At 42.1% G+C, this 16,036-nt stretch overlaps 2 protein-coding genes and 1 long non-coding RNA gene across 3 annotated transcripts in view; 1 reads left to right on the top strand and 2 right to left on the bottom strand.

Annotated features, from left to right (window-relative positions):
* Positions 1-16,036, bottom strand: part of LOC113657299 — a 1,727,325-nt gene that overhangs the window by 507,491 nt on the left and 1,203,798 nt on the right. The window contains exons 113-116 of the mRNA XM_047822072.1: positions 15,314-15,478; positions 15,049-15,222; positions 1,670-1,843; positions 1,111-1,281 (exon numbers count right to left, since the gene is read on the bottom strand). Of these exons, the coding sequence (XP_047678028.1) occupies positions 1,111-1,281; positions 1,670-1,843; positions 15,049-15,222; positions 15,314-15,478 (684 nt within the window). The remainder of the gene's footprint in view (positions 1-1,110; positions 1,282-1,669; positions 1,844-15,048; positions 15,223-15,313; positions 15,479-16,036) is intronic.
* LOC125146171 overlaps positions 1-16,036 on the top strand; it is a 1,103,650-nt gene that overhangs the window by 57,282 nt on the left and 1,030,332 nt on the right. The gene's annotated exons all lie outside the window — the stretch shown is intronic.
* The window catches only part of LOC113638759 (protein NLRC3-like), a 266,503-nt gene that overhangs the window by 184,610 nt on the left and 65,857 nt on the right, over positions 1-16,036 (bottom strand). The window lies entirely within an intron of this gene.

Below are 16,036 nucleotides of genomic sequence, written 5' to 3'. Positions count from 1 at the left end.
TGCCTCAGATGCATTAACAATGTAATGTAAATGTAACAATATGGAAATGATTTTATTTAGCTAACTACTAGTTCCCTTTCGAGGGAACTTGACGCTGCATCAGGGCTGACGCTATGGGAACGCAGTTCTTTGTGCAATCGGTGTGGCTCGGGAAGGACACGTGATGAAGTGATTGCATGCCAGTAAGTCCATATAAGGGCATGTACATCACATTACTCTAGCTTCTACTTGTCTGAAGGTAGCGTGAGAGGATGCCCGGGGCATGGCCAGCGACACAGCATATCGCTCCCTTCTCACTGAACCGGGTTACATACGTAACCTGGTGTAGATCCCTTTCGACGAAACTCTACGCTGTGTCAGGGCTGATGCCATGGGAACGCCAATACCCACGCCGCCACCCACCAGTCGATGACTGTGCCATAGGCCTTGAGAGAGCATGAGCAGACTGAGAACAGACCATCAATGGCCCTAAAGGACCTGGGACCCTGGAGTGCGGTCCAAGTACAGGTTATAGAACCTGATAAAGGTGTACAGAGAGGACCAACCTGCTACAGCACACCGGGTTACATACGTACCCTGGTGTAGTTTTAAAGCTCACAACCTATTAAAAGCTTTTCTGAGCTGTGTTTTTTTTGTGACCTTGTCCCTTTGACAGCATTTCTGTCTCATGTTAAACTGTTTTCAGAAGAGGTTTTCTATTTTATTTGCAGAGATCAGGTTCAGAAAGTTGACGCTGAATTAGTCTGACTACCAGCTCTCATCATGGGTTTAGACTGTCTTTAGTTTATGCTAAATTACTAAATTGCTAAGTTTACAGGACTTTAACAAATTGACATAGATGAGGATGTCTCTGCTATCAGTAAGTCTACTTTGTGTTCTTACTAATTGTTATAGCAGAAAAACCCTTAAAATAACATTTATACATGAAGAAAGCTACTGAGGAAAACCTGCTGGTTATGATGAGACCATAATGAGAATCTTGGACCGAAGAAAAACATGCAAACTTAACACCTTCACCACTTATTGGTGGAAGCATAAAGAATAAAATATTACAGTGTCAAATATTTCCAGTGTTTAATTAATGTACATTCGTGTAAATCAGAAACTCACCTCAAAATCAACTTAGAGTCTGAATTCCCAAGAAAATTACTAAAAATGTTCCATCCTGACACACTGTAGTTCCCTCTGAGCTCCAGCTCTTTCAAAGGTGATGAGGAGTTTGATTCCAGAACTTTAGCCAGATCACAACATTGTGTTTGTGTGAGATTACAGTTATTTATTCTGAAAGAAAATATTAATAAAGGACATTTCACAGTGAGACAGTGACATGACAGTGACAGAGCATCACTGAAGGCTTTGTAATTAATAATAATCTCAGTACAGGCCAGTAGACAACAGTTAGAACCATTATTTAAGAGAAGCACAGGTCACATTTCACAGGAGATTCTTCTAATTTGATTAATTAAGCTACAGGTGTTACCTGTTTATAATTAAAGGATTTAGATGAACTATTTTTACTTTCTTATTAAAAAATAGTAACTGATTTCAGATAATCAATTTTAATTCAAAATGTCTTTTCTTCTATTGTAAATTCAGAACCTGTTATAGAACTTTCTTAATTTTATCCCTCATTCCTTTTTTTTCTCAATAAAGACTAAAAATAATTTACTTCAGTTTCTCCAGACTGCAGTTTGAGGTCTTCAGTAGATCACAGAGCTGCTTCACTCCTGTGTCTCCAATTGTATTGTCACTCAGGTCCAGCTCCTTGAGGTGTGAGGGGTTTGTTCTCAGAGCTGCTACAACAGCAGTACAGTCATCTTCAGTGAGACTGCAATTATACAAACTGGGGGGGAGAGAGAGAGAGAGAGAGAGAGAGAGAGAGAGAGAGAGAGAGAGAGAGAGAGAAAGAGAGAGGTTAGTCTCTGTCACTATTTCACCCAGTGTTCCACTTCCTGTTCAGGTCAGGGCTATTGGTTTTTTACTCAGTTGTGTACAGGACCAATAAATTCAACCACCAGGAAAGGAAGAATCCTGCTACTCCTTAATGACTTTTGTGAAACAAAAGATTTTGTGTCATTACGTTTATGTATGTGTAGCAAGCTAATTTTACAATGTCAACAAAGTTCTGTTAAAGTATTGAGACTTATTCATTTTTGTGTTAACTTCAGCGAAACTTGCTGTGTTATATTATAGTTGCATTATTTGGGGTTCCTACCATTGTTGTAGATGGGGTCATTTTTTGTGTCACACATTGGGAGGAAGTATGCCGCTCGTGTTTAGCACATGCTCAGAGGCACCGCGAGTGAGCATGGAAGCGGTAGGTCATTTCGCTCTCTCATATTTTTTATTTATTTAAACGTCATTTGTGATAAACTCTTTGCGTTTATGATGATAACACTGTCTCAAGATTTATTTCTAAAATATTTATCAATGTAGTAATGTTTTTTTGAAGATGGCGTTTGTTTTGATTGGGTTAATGAAACCTAATGTGCGTTTGGTTCGCACATGTTTCCCAACACAGGGATGAGAGAGTGTGTTTCCGGGTGTGTGACTAATTATGCCCTATTCTACTCTGTTAAAGGTACATTGTTATCTTGTTTATTTCAGTTTAGTTGTTTAAATGTGCCAAGGGATGTGCCAGAAATATAAATTTTTATAGTATATAGGATGTTGGATACAAATAAGATGATGCATTTCATACAGCATTATGCAAAATTACATATTCTGCATTACTTACCTGTAATTATACTAAGAGTATGCCGCTCGTGTTTAGCGCATGCTCAGAGGCACCACGAGTGAGCAAGGAAGCGGGATGAGGGAGTGTGTTTCCCGGTGTGTGACTAATTATGCCCTATTCTACTCTGTTAAAGCAGAAATAAATTCAGTTCAAGATAAATCTGCATCTGGTGTGCCAGTGTGTATCTGGGTGTCCGAGAGGTGTCATTTGAAGTCTGCTACATAAAACTGGTGCCGTGACCCGGATCACTTGGTCAGCCGCAGCCGATCGCTGGGGTTAAGCAGTGTGCTGTGACCTCAAGGTGCTGTACTGTGTGATCACAGTGTCTTCATAACAGATATTCAAGTGATGCTATTCGGACGTTCGCATACACACGTACCTACCTAACCACATACAGGCACCTTTTTAAAGGACTGTGGGTTTTTCTTAACACGATTTTGTTAAATATTTTGGTCATGTAATCTATAATAATTCTGTAATCTATATATTTACACCTCATAAGTTTGGTTACTTATTTTGGTTGTTTTTGTTCACACCACTGTACAAAATGGCTGGTAGAGGTGCAGATAATTCTGTAGTGTACACCCCAATAGTTGGAAGAGGGAGGGGTCTGGGTAGCCTAAGAGAGAATACAGGTGCAATACCAAAGCTGTTATTCTCAGGTACCTTACCAAAGTCCACAGCCTGTGTTAGTACACCCAGCAGGTTCCACTCCTTCTGGTGACTCTCCTGTTGCTACACAACAGTTACAAGAATTAAATCAGACCGAGCAGTCAGATTGGCGAGTCAATAGCCAGCCATCTGTTAGCTAGCCAAAATGTAGCAAACTTGTCACCCGCCAGCCCCCCAGAGATCACAAAGACTGATTTCCTGTTGGAATCCTCCAAAGTAAACGTCATAGTGAGGTCTGATATCAAAGAACCACCTCTTTTCAAGGTAGATGAGAATGACAAATACACAGTCCAGGAGTGGATAGATGTTATGGAACTGTATTTACAGAAAAGCCGTTGCCCTAAAGGGGAAAGAGCTGACACCGTCATGAGTCATCTCTTGGGCCGAGCTAAAAGTATAATTGAAGTGGGTCTAAAAAGCACAGCTCCTTCTGGTAACGCTAATGTTGAAAAGATTTACCATTTCAGGCGCTACTTCAGCGATCACCCAGTGTCTCTTGTGTATTTGGCAGATTTCTACACAATGCATCCTAAACCTAAAGAAAGCTCTGTAGATTATTGGGTAAGACTGAACTCTGCAGCTGAATGAGCTAATAGCCACTTAGGACATAGTTGGGTAGCATAGAGAATATGAGTGTAGAGGTAGCCATGATGTTCATAAGCCCTGACCCTAGCATGTTTACATTTACAGCATTTAGCAGACACTCTTATCCAGAGTGACTTACAACTGAGCAACTGAGGGTTAAGGGCCTTGCTCAGGGGCCCAGCAGTGGCAGCTTGGTGGACCTGGGGTTCGAACACATGACCTTCCTATCAGTAGCCTTAGCCACTGAGCTACCACATCCCAGTTTAAGTGTAAACCAATGGGCAAGTGGTCCATGGAGGAGATACAAGAAGCTATTGATGAACATCAGAAGGAAAGTCAGTCTCGCAGGCTGTCCAGTACAGTTAGACCCCATACCCTACAAGTTTCAGCTTCAAATGTTGCAGTCACAGAAAGTGAGACCTCTGCTGTCAATGTTGCTGCATGCATTCCAGTTAACTGCCCTAAGACATCTGCTTTAATGCTGCCCAATCCTGATGCATGAGAGTGTCCTTAGCATGTTAGATAGAGTGCTAGAACGAACCAGTCAGGCAACACAAAACCCCACGGGGTGTTTTCAAACACATGGAGCCCATAATCTGTCTTGTCGTGTCTGCGGAGCCGCTACCCACTCCACTTGTTCACACTGCATGCGAGAAAAACGGTGCCTTATCTGCATGAGAATAGGACATCAGCGAAGAGAACATCCGAATGTTGTCAATTCTCCTTTCCAGCCAAATGTTGCATCACACTCTCAGGAAAACTAGCATGCTTGCATCGTGGAGGGGACGATGTGAGCTGGAGAAGTGAAACCCTCAGCAGCAAAGATGATCTTCTGTTGTATGAAGAAAGTTGCAAGGCAATCTCTGATAAAGACATTCTATATCAAAATGTGATGACGCTAAGAAGAGATGACAGTTTGTTTTACACTGACGTTGCCATTGCCTGGGCCCCGGTCACTCTACATGATAGTATTTGATAGCGGGTCCATGGCCTGTACCATAAATGAGGAGGCTGAACGCAAACTGGAGAGTGTGGGAGTCCTGCTCACACCCAGCAAAATGCACCCAGATGTTGTTCTCATTGGCTGCAGTGGTGTCAGTATTCAGCCCAAGAATATCCACCAGCTTGAGATGGAGGTGTATGGATTTCCAGTTAGTGTCCCAACTCTAGTCGTTCCTGGTCAACGGGATGAAAGGATTCCTTGGTACAAATGTTAAGTATGTTATCAGTCAAATGAAGAACACACAGGAATATTGGCGTGTCTTGAGTCATCCCTGGCCTACACCGTTGGAAGGGTACTGAGATGCCCAATAAGATGGGGACAGCCAAACTAACCCAAGCTGTAGTGCTGTGCCCCCAGCAAGAATACCTCATCTGGGGTAAGCTACCCGCTAGTGTGCCTGTCTCGGTGGGAAGTGCTGTCCTTGTTGAATCGGCAAAGTCACACAAGAGTGTTGTTATTGGACGTGTCGTGGCATCTATAAATGATGACAGATGGGTGCCAATCAAGGTGTTGAACGTGACTGACAAACCCATAACATTGTGGAGGAACACAAAGTTGGCAGATGTATTCCCTTGCGTAGCCTTGGAGGATTTGGACATCGGTCCCCAACATCCACCCAACCATGAGTTGAAAGTAATGAACCAAATGACAAACGGCTCAGTTATTGACGTAATTGGCTGACTTGGGACTAAGTGATCTCAATGTCGAGTCTTGTGAGGTGTCGCGACACTGGAAGGAGCAGATTATGAAGCTAGTATGCAAATATGAGGATGTGTTCTCAAGGAATAAACTAAACTGTGGCAAAGCAAAGGATTTCGTCCACAAGATACATCTTGCAGATAGTCACCCTTTCAGGCTTCCCTACAGATGCATACCACCAGCGCACTATCACAAGCTCAGACAGGTCCTTTCAGAAATGGAAGAGCGTGAGATTATCCACAAATCGTCTAGTGAGTGGGTCTCACCGTTGGTGCTCGTCTGGAAGAAAAGCGGGGATCTATGCATATGTGTCGACTATCTGTGGCTGAATGTCCGCACCAGTAAGGATGCACACTCCTTGCCACATCAAGCAGACTGTCTAGCCACGCTCAGAGGCAATGGCATATTTAGTACAATCGATCTCACCTCAGGATTCTATAACATAGCAAAGGCCAAGGAAGATAAGAAAATTACTGCATTTAACAAAGCCCATGGGGCTATATGAGTTCAACAGGCTTCCTCAAGTATTGTGTAGCAGTCCTGCAAGTTTTATGCGTCTCATGATGGGTATATTCGGGGACCAAAACTTTCTGACCATACTCTGTTACCTAGATGACCTCTTAGTCTTTGGGCCAAAAGGAAGTTTGCCATTGGACAGGCTTGAGATGGTATTCAGCCATCTGAATGATCATGGTTTAAAACTTGCCCCCAAAAAGTGTCATCTGTTATGGCGGAGTGTTCATTTCCTCAGTCACGTGATTGATGAGAGTAGAGTAACAGCAGATCCTGACAAGGTCTGAGCTATCACAGCAATAACTGAGCAAGATCTTATGATGGAAGATGGGGTTACACCTTCTCAGAAAAAGATAAAATCCTTCCTTGGCATGGTCATGTTCTACCAGCCATTCATACAGAACTGCTATAGCATAGCAAAGCCACTATTTACACTGACTGCTGCACCAAAATGTCAGCTAAATAGAGTCAAAGTCACCCACCTTTAGGAAGTCGAGTCCAAGCGTCTGGTTAAGAGAACAGCGTGACTCCTTCAACAAGCTGAAGTCTGCTCTCTTGAAGTCCGTAGTGCTTTTGCACCCAGATTTCAACCGCCCATTCGTTCTATCGACCAATGCTCCGTTGGATGGATTGGGTGTGGTATTATCGCAAGTCCCAGAAGGTGAAACCAGAGCTTGCCCTTTCACCATCCCTGGGGCAAGAGCAGAGTGAGTTTACCCTTTCATCAGACAATGGGTCAGCCATTTTGATGAATCAGCTGGAGTGGAATGCAGGGCCAAAGGAGGAAGTATATGGTTGGCTGGCTCAGGATGTACATAACTTGGTCCCAGCTGGTCAAAGTGGGCTGCCAGCATTTACACTGGGAGAGCTTCAGGATAAACAGTCAGAAGACCCTGTCTTAGCTTGAATTACTTTCTTTCTCATTTGTTCCTGAATGGTGAGTCCTGTGGCTCTACTTCCTGCTTCGCTACTGTTTGGACGGTTTTACTTGCGCTCTGTGCTTTGCGCTTTTGCTTTTTCGCTTTTATCTTTTGATTTAACTACCAGCAGTTCAGCACAGTGCTCTAACTAAACAATTGGGCACTCACACTAAAACTACAAATTCCTGAAACTATATTGACATTTGGAATATTCAACAACTTGGGGAATTTGTCATAGCGGTCTACCAGTCTGCTATTACCGGCAGTTTACAATCCTAAATCAGGACAACACAGCTGCCCACACTCAAACAGAAGAGAAAATGCCTTCTTTTGGATCTCAATCCACCTGCTGCTCAAACTGCCACAGACTTCTACAAAAGATTGCAGTTTTCGAAACAAAGTTACTTGTGGTGCTGCCGACCCTGCCAGAGCATACAGCAGAGTCCTGTGAACCTAATGCTTCTAAACAGGTCATAGTGAGCTCAGACAAATTTAAAGTAATTGAGGATACAAACCGATGGCATAAACAGGGTGCGAGAACCAAAGGTGCTGCATTAGCATCATCTACCCCAGATATGGGTCCAGCTCGAGTAGCTAATATTGGTATTCCACCACCCCCTGTGAGGCTTGAAAATAGATATGAAGCACTAGTGAGTTTGGGCGAAGAATCCCTAAATGTAAATGGACGCAGATCACATCAGCCAGTAGCTAACGGAGCTAACAGACGCTCAATATCATACAGGCAGCGGCACTCCACTCAGACAGCAGCCAAGCCAAGCACACTGATAGTGGGTGACTCTATTATCAGAAACATTGGAAGCAAGGCTACCCGTACATACTGTTTTCCTCGGGCAACGGTTTCTGATGTTAACAAGGAACTTTACAACATTCTGATGAAAAGAAATGATATTTGGAAAGAGCAGTCTGAGCTCCTCAAGAGGGATTTCAATGAACTTTTTGAAACACTTGCAAGACTGAAAGTTCAATCATTCATCAGTGGACCTCTCCCAGCCAGAGGAACAAATATGTTTTCTCGGCTACTAAGTTTAAATTCTGCATGGCTGCAAAAAACCTGCACCATGAGAGGACTGAATTACATTGACAATTTTAATATCTTCTGGAGTCAAAGGCAACTTTTTAACAGAGATGGTATCCACCCAAACAAACTAGGTGCTAGGTTGCTTAAAGACAATATCTTTTTCTTCCTTCATCATTAATCAGCTGAGTGTGCCAGTCCACTCAGGATTTCACACCAACACTTGGATGGACATTCAGTTGACAAGGATAAAACTCCACAGCCACAACAACTACTGTTCACAGACACAGCTCAGGTTGAGCCCTGCCCACAGAACTCACTACAGCTGGATGGTGAATCAACACCCAAGGACATTTCTGTGGATAACAACCAGGAAAAACAAGATAACACCCGAGCCTCCAGGAACACCAGAATCACAGCTGATGTCATCACACTCTGTCTCCCTCTCTTCAACATCACCACTTCTGTGCTTTTCAGCGAAAATGGAGAAACTGGTATCTGCTGGAACTAAGCAGCCTGCCCTCCCCCTCCATCTGAGAGGGCACTCCGACCTCTGCCTCAACGTCAGGGATCACACCAGCCCTCATCTGCAAACAGCACTGGTAACTGAAATGTGTTGGGTCCCCGCTATAACAGCAGTAACAATCAGAAATGTTTTCAGAACAAGCGGGAGCCCAATGTCCCTTTAGCTTTCCCTATCTCTGTCCTGATATGTGATAGAAAGACGAAGGCCCTCTCCAGCCGCAAGACAACTCTATCTAATCTACTGCCTTTAAGACGTCATTCTGAGATGGATACAGGGCCAAAACCAGTTACTGTTAAATTAGCACTTCTGAACATCCGTTCATTAAAGAACAAATCATTTTTAGTTAATGATCTTATCACCACTAACAACCTGGACTTCGTGTTTCTAAATGAAACCTGGTTAGATGACAGCTGCAGCGCTACAGTCCTCAATGAATCAGCCCCACCCAACTTTACTTTTATAAGTGTCTGTAGAGCTGTTAGAAGAGGTGGAGGAATAGCTGCTTTATTCAAAGATGCCTTTCAATGCAAGCAAGTGTTACTTGGTGATTACCAGTCTTTTGAATATCTGTGTATTGTTCTAAAAGGTACACCACGTCATCTGTTTACAATTATTTATAGGCCTCCCAAATACACCCCAACTTTTGTTGATGAATTCACAGAACTTTTATCAACAATCTCCTCTGAATTTGATTATTTTGTTATTGCTGGAGATTTCAACATTCATATAGACAATGCAGAAAACAATACTGCAAATGTTTTCAACACTTTTGATCTGACCCAGCACGTGTAAGGTCCAACACACAATAGGGGACACACTCTTGATCTGCTCATTAGCAAAGGTCTAAACATTCCATCCACTGTTATCAAGGATGAAGCGCTATCTGACCATTTCTGTGTTTACTTTGATTTATTGATCTGTCCTGCCACTGATGCTAGATCTGGCTATGTCGAAAAAAGGTTCATAAATGAAGACACCAGTGAGGTATTTATGACTGCTATATAAATGTTGCCAAACATATCAGCAGACTCTGTTGATGTTCTCCTTGAAAATTTTAACTTAAAAGTTAAAGATGTTATTGATGGTATAGCTCCAGTAAAGGTCAGGATGATCACTGGCAGACGTAAAGCACCTTGGAGAAACACAACAGCGGTACAGAGCATGAAAAGAACATGCAGAAAAGCTGAAGGTATGTGGCAGAAAACAAAACTTGAAGTACATTATAGCATCTATAAGGACAGTCTTCGTGCTTTCAATGTAGAACTAGGCACAGCTAGACAGATCTTCTTCTCAAACATTATAAACAACACTCGCACTCTTTTTGCTACTGTAGAGACACTAACAACCCCCCCAAATCAAGTTCCTAGTGAAATGCTCTCTGACAACAAATGCAATGAGTTTGCAACCTTTTTCTCTGAGAAAATCAGTAATATCAGAATGGCAATCAATACGGCCTCATATTGTAATGTGGTCATAATTGACATAATTGATATAAAAACCTTGGAAGAAACAGTACAACATCTTAAAGCATCAACTTGCAGCCGTGACCCCCCCCCCCACACACACACACACATCCTTTCTCAAAAAGGTACTTAACTGCTTAGAAACTGACCTCTTAAAAATAGTAAATACCTCTCTGCTCACAGGCACTTTTCCAGAGTCCCTAAAAACGGCAGTTGTTAAGCCTCTCCTAAAAAAGAGTAACCTAGACAAAACCATACTTAGCTACAGACCAATCTCTAATCTTCCTTTTATAGGCAAGATCATTGAAAAGGTTGTTTTCAATCAGCTGAACAAATTCTTAAATTCAAATGGCTACCTGGACAATTTTAAATCTGGTTTCCGCCAGCATCACAGCACAGAGACAGTGCTCATAATGATAATAAATGATATTCGCTTAAACTCTGATTCGGGTAAAATATCAGTGCTGGTGCTACTAGATCTTAGTGCTGCCTTTGACACGGTAGATCACACCATACTCTTACATAGACTGGAAAACTAGGTAGGGCTTTCTGGGATGGTCCTCAAATGGTTTAAATCATACCTAAAAGGGAGAGGTTACTATGTGAACATAGGTAACCATAAATCTGAGTGGACATCCATGACATGTGGAGTCCCACAGGGCTCAATTCTTGCACCGCTTCTCTTTAATATGTATATGCTCCTAATTGGTCAAATAATGAAAAAGAACCAAATTGCTTACCACAGCTATGCAGATGACACCCAGATATACTTAGCCCTGTCCCCTAATGACTACAGCCCCATTGACTCTCTATGTAAGTGCATTGATGAAATTAACAGTTGGATGCGTCAAAACTTCCTCCAGTTAAACAAAGACAAAACCGAAGTCATTGTATTCGGAAATAAAGATGAAACTCTCGAGGTTAACACACACCTTGACTCTAGGGGTCTAAAGACACTAAATAAAGTCAGAAATCTTGGTGTAATTTTAGAGTCTGACCTTAATTTCAGTAGTCATGTGAAAGCGATAAGCAAATCAGCTTACTACCATCTCAGAAATATAGCCAGAATTAGATGTTTTGTCTCAAGACAGGACTTAGAGAAACTTGTTCATGCTTTCATCACCAGCAGGGTGGATTATTGCAATGGACTCCTTACTGGGATCCCCAAAAAGACCATTAGACAGCTGCAGCTCATATAGAAGGCTGCTGCCAGAATTCTGACCAGAACCAAAACATCTGAGCACATCACTCCAGTCCTCAGGTCCTTACACTGGCTTCCAGTTACATTTAGAATAGATTTTAAAGTATTGTTACTGGTTTATAAATCACTTCATGGCTTAGGACCGAAATACATTACAGATATGCTAATTGAATATAAACCAAGCAGACGACTCAGATCATTAGGATCAGGTTCGTTAGAGATACCAGGGGTTCACTCAAAACAAGGTGCGTCAGCATTTAGTTATTATGCCACCTATAGCTGGAATCAGCTTCCAGAAGAGATCAGATGTGCTTCAACAGTAGACACTTTTAAATCAAGATTAAAAACACATCTGTTTAACTCTGCATTTACTGAATGAGCGCTGTGCTGCTTCACACTGACTGTGCTGCTTCACACTGACTGTGCTGCTTCACACTGACTGTGCTGCGTCACACTGACTGTGCTGCGTCACCCTGACTGTGCTGCGTCACACTGACTGTGCTGCGTCACACTGACTGTGCTGCGTCACACTGACTGTGCTGCGTCACCCTGACTGTGCTGCGTCACACTGACTGTGCTGCGTCACCCTGACTGTGCTGCTTCACACTGACTGTGCTGCGTCACACTGACTGTGCTGCTTCACACTGACTGTGCTGCGTCACACTGACTGTGCTGCTTCACCCTGACTGTGCTGCTTCACACTGACTGTGCTGCGTCACACTGACTGTGCTGCGTCACACTGACTGTGCTGCGTCACACTGACTGTGCTGCTTCACACTGACTGTGCCGCTTCACACTGACTGTGCTGCTTCACACTGACTGTGCTGCTTCACGCTGACTGCACTTTTTATCCAAATCACTTTTACTCCTGTTTTATTCTTTTTAACACATTTTAAACTGTTTTTATTAAAATCACATTTATTTTCTTTGTTATTTGTTTTTGTTATGATTTTATCGTGTTTCTTATTTTTCATATATATTTCTTTTTCTCTTTTATAAACTGTTTTCTAATTTCTATGTAAAGCACTTTGAATGACCTCTGTGTATGAAATGTGCTATACAAATAAACTTGCCTTGCCTTGCCTTGCCTAGCTCGAGTTCTTTCATATGTTGCTCGTGGCACAAGGCCATCAAGATGAGAGAGGACAAAAGAGACACTGAAGTCCCTGAAGACTCTTAAAATGCTAGATGGGATTCTGTATCGTGTGCCAAAGATCAGCTTACAGGAAAGAAACTTTGGCAGTATGTTGTACCTGCATCGCTGGCTGAACAGATCTTGCAGGGAGTACATGATGATGCCGGTCATCAGGGTCAAGCCAGGACACTCCACTTGGCAAGAGAAAGATTCTTCTGGGTAGGCATGGAACGGGACTGCAAGAGATATGTAAAGTGCTGTAGACGCTGTGTAGTAAGCAAGACGCCAGAGCACCCCTTGAAAGCGTGAAGACAACAAGACCTTTGGAGCTCATCTGTCTGGATTTTTGGTCAGCAGAGAACAAGTAGGGTGGAAGTGTTGACAACAGAGTGGTGAAGTGGTGATAACAGATCACTTCACCAAGATGGCCCACGCCTTTGCATGTTGTGACCAATCAGCCAAGCAGGTAGCTTTGAACTTTGAGAGTCACCTCATTCAGGAGCTGTTGCAGATTGCGGGAGTAAAGAAGTCGAGGACCACGGCTTACCACCAAATGGGGAATGGCCACGTTGGGTAGCATGATACAAGAGATACCTACCCCGAGACATAAGCAAAAGTGGCCTTAGATGTTACAGACTCTAACATTCGCCTACAACTGTACTGCTCACGAATCTACTGGTTACACATCATTCTATCTAATGTATGTCTGCCCTTTCTGCCCATAGATGGGCAGAAAGGGCAATGTTTCACACGGTTGGGAGAGATGATGACATCACACATGATAGCAGCTATGTTGCAAAGATGAGAGATGATCTCTAGGAGGCTCTTAACCTAGCCCAAGTGAATGCCAGTGCAAGTCAACCACGTCAGGCAGAGTTCTACAACAGGAGAGTTACTGTAAAGGACGTGACATCGATGAAGGAGACAGAGTCCTGCTTGCTAACAAAGGCAAAAGAAGCCAAAGGATATTAGCGGATAGGTGGGAATCAGTGCCCTACGAGGTAATCTCTAAAGACCCTAGATGCCACACTTACCGAATCAAGCATACCATTACCGGCCAGGAAAAGGTGGAACACCGTAACCTTATGTTGCTAGCTAACTTCCTGCCCCTTGAGGAAAAAGAAACCGAGTCTCTTTGTGATGGATCCTTAACTAGCCAAGGACAGTCAGATGGAGCTGAGAATGATCATCTTGAACCAGAACACACTGCAGAGTGGGTGGCATCCTTACCTGACACTGATGATCTGTTGGAAGAGAGACCTTATACAGAAAGAAAAGAGAGCCTATCCAATCCAAGCCTAGGGCCAGATAGTGATAACCCTCAGGTTGAACCTAGTGTTCTTTCCTCCAAATCAGCAGATGCTCAGTACAAAATGTATGAAGATGATACCGTGTTCAGTGCGAGAGGGCGGTCAAGGTCAACTAGTGTGTTATTTCCAGTATGCCCCCTAGAGTGCCCAAACTAGTGACTCAGGTGCGAACTCACGTTGGCAGGTTAAACAAACCAGTAGACCGATTCACAATATGACTCAGAAATAGGTAAATAGGCATTTGTATCAAATTGAGAGGTGTATAAAGCACCCTTTATGCAAGAGAATATCTGAGAGCCTGATCAACTCTCCTTTGTTATTTTTCCCATGATGTATGGGTATCATGCGTGTTGTGTGATGTATTGATGTGGTCCTGACAAGTGACATGCCTTAGTTACTCTGTTAATTGTGCCAAAGGTTTATGAGCACATGTTTTGTGAAGTTAAGTTCTGGGAAGGGAGAATGTATCAAGCTAATTTTAAAATGACAACAAAGTTCTGTTAAAGTATTGACACATTCATTTTTGTGTTAACTTCAGCAAAACTTGCTGTGTTATATTATAGTTGCATTATTTGGGGTTCCTACCATTGTTGTAGATGGGGTCATTTTTTGTGTGACACATTGGGAGGAAGTATGCCGCTCGTGTTTAGCACATGCTCAGAGACACCGCAAGTGAGCAAGGAAGCGGTAGGTCATTTCGCTCTCTCATATTTTTTATTTATTTAAACGTCATTTGTGATAAACTCTTTGCGTTTATGATGATAACACTGTCTCAAGATTTATTTCTAAAATATTTATCAATGTAGTAATGTTTTTTTGAAGATGGCGTTTTTTTTGATTGGGTTAATGTAACTTAATGTGCTTTTTGGTTCACACGTGTTCCCAATACAGGTATGACAGAGTGTGTTTCCGGGTGTGTGACTAATTATGCCCTATTCTACTCTGTTAAAGGAGAAATAAATTCAGTTCAAGATAAATCTGCATCTGGTGTGTCGGTGTGTATCTGGGTGTCCGAGAGGTGTCATTTAAAGTCTGCTACACATGTCCCAAACCTCCTAAATTTTTAAGTCTGTACTTAAAGTAAAATAATGTTTTCCTCAAAGAGGCAGAACATAAAGTGAGTGCAGTTCACTGTGTCAGAGGTTTTCATATCAGTACAGACACAGTTAGCATGGCTACAGTCACTCCTGACTAAACAAGAGCAACTGAGTGAAAACAGAGATCTGTGTGTTTATAGCTGTTTCTTACGTAAGTTTCTGCAGTCTGTAATGTGGATCCTGCAGCAGAGCTGAAAGCTGCTTCACTTTGACGTCTTCAGGTGTTTTGGTGCTCAGATCCAGCTCCGTGTGCAGTAAGGGGTTCTTACTGAACATGTCTGTAAGACACGTGTAGGCTTCCTCTGCATCAGGACTTTTTAACCACCTGTAGAGGTTTGAAGGAAAAGTTATTTTTAACAGAAATTATATTTGTTTAATATGATATTTGTATATATCATCATTGCTTATAGAATCACCTCAGTGTCAGGTTATAAACTTTGTTGTCAGTAAGACGTTTCACTCCTGAAGCTCCAGGGTCGTTCCCTCTGAGATCCAGCTCTCTCAGGTGTGATGATGAATTCTGTCTCAGAGCTTCAGCCAGAAAAGTGTATCCTTCCTCTGTTATACTGCAGTCTGAAAGTCTACACAAAAATACACCAATTGTATTATGTTTATGTAGGAAAGGTCTGTAAGTCTCTGTAAAAACCAGGAGTATAAATGTGGCAGTGTTCAGTGTATAAATTAACTGTATTTACTGTTGTTGTTCTCTTTGGGAACATGTTCTGAATTACACATTTGTGATGTCTGAATTTTTCTGAACTAATAAAGAGACATTATAAAGTCAGTACTGATAACTGGACCATACCAGTAAATATAAATGATTTAAAATATATATTTCTCTATTCAGTCTGACACGCCATCTCAAATTCACTCTGCTTTAATAAAAATAAATATAAAGTGCAGATGAAAAAATCTCAGAGCTCGTAAAGTTTTTTCCACATGTTGGTAGGTTTTAGCTTCACCTTAAAGAGATTTAACTCATTTTTTCATCATCACTCTACGCACAATACTCCACAATAACAAGGTAATATATGGATAATTCACAAGTGTGTTTTTTTTCTGTTACAGACATTTAATGTTATAGAATGTTCCCAAAACAGATAATTTCCTGTTCTTACTCACATTATAGCAGCTATAAA

The sequence above is a fragment of the Tachysurus fulvidraco genome, chromosome 13, assembly GCF_022655615.1.
Source record: "Tachysurus fulvidraco isolate hzauxx_2018 chromosome 13, HZAU_PFXX_2.0, whole genome shotgun sequence".
In the NCBI taxonomy this organism is placed as follows: domain Eukaryota; kingdom Metazoa; phylum Chordata; class Actinopteri; order Siluriformes; family Bagridae; genus Tachysurus; species Tachysurus fulvidraco.
Note: the sequence above shows the minus strand (reverse complement) of the source record. Positions and strands in the feature narration are given on the sequence as shown.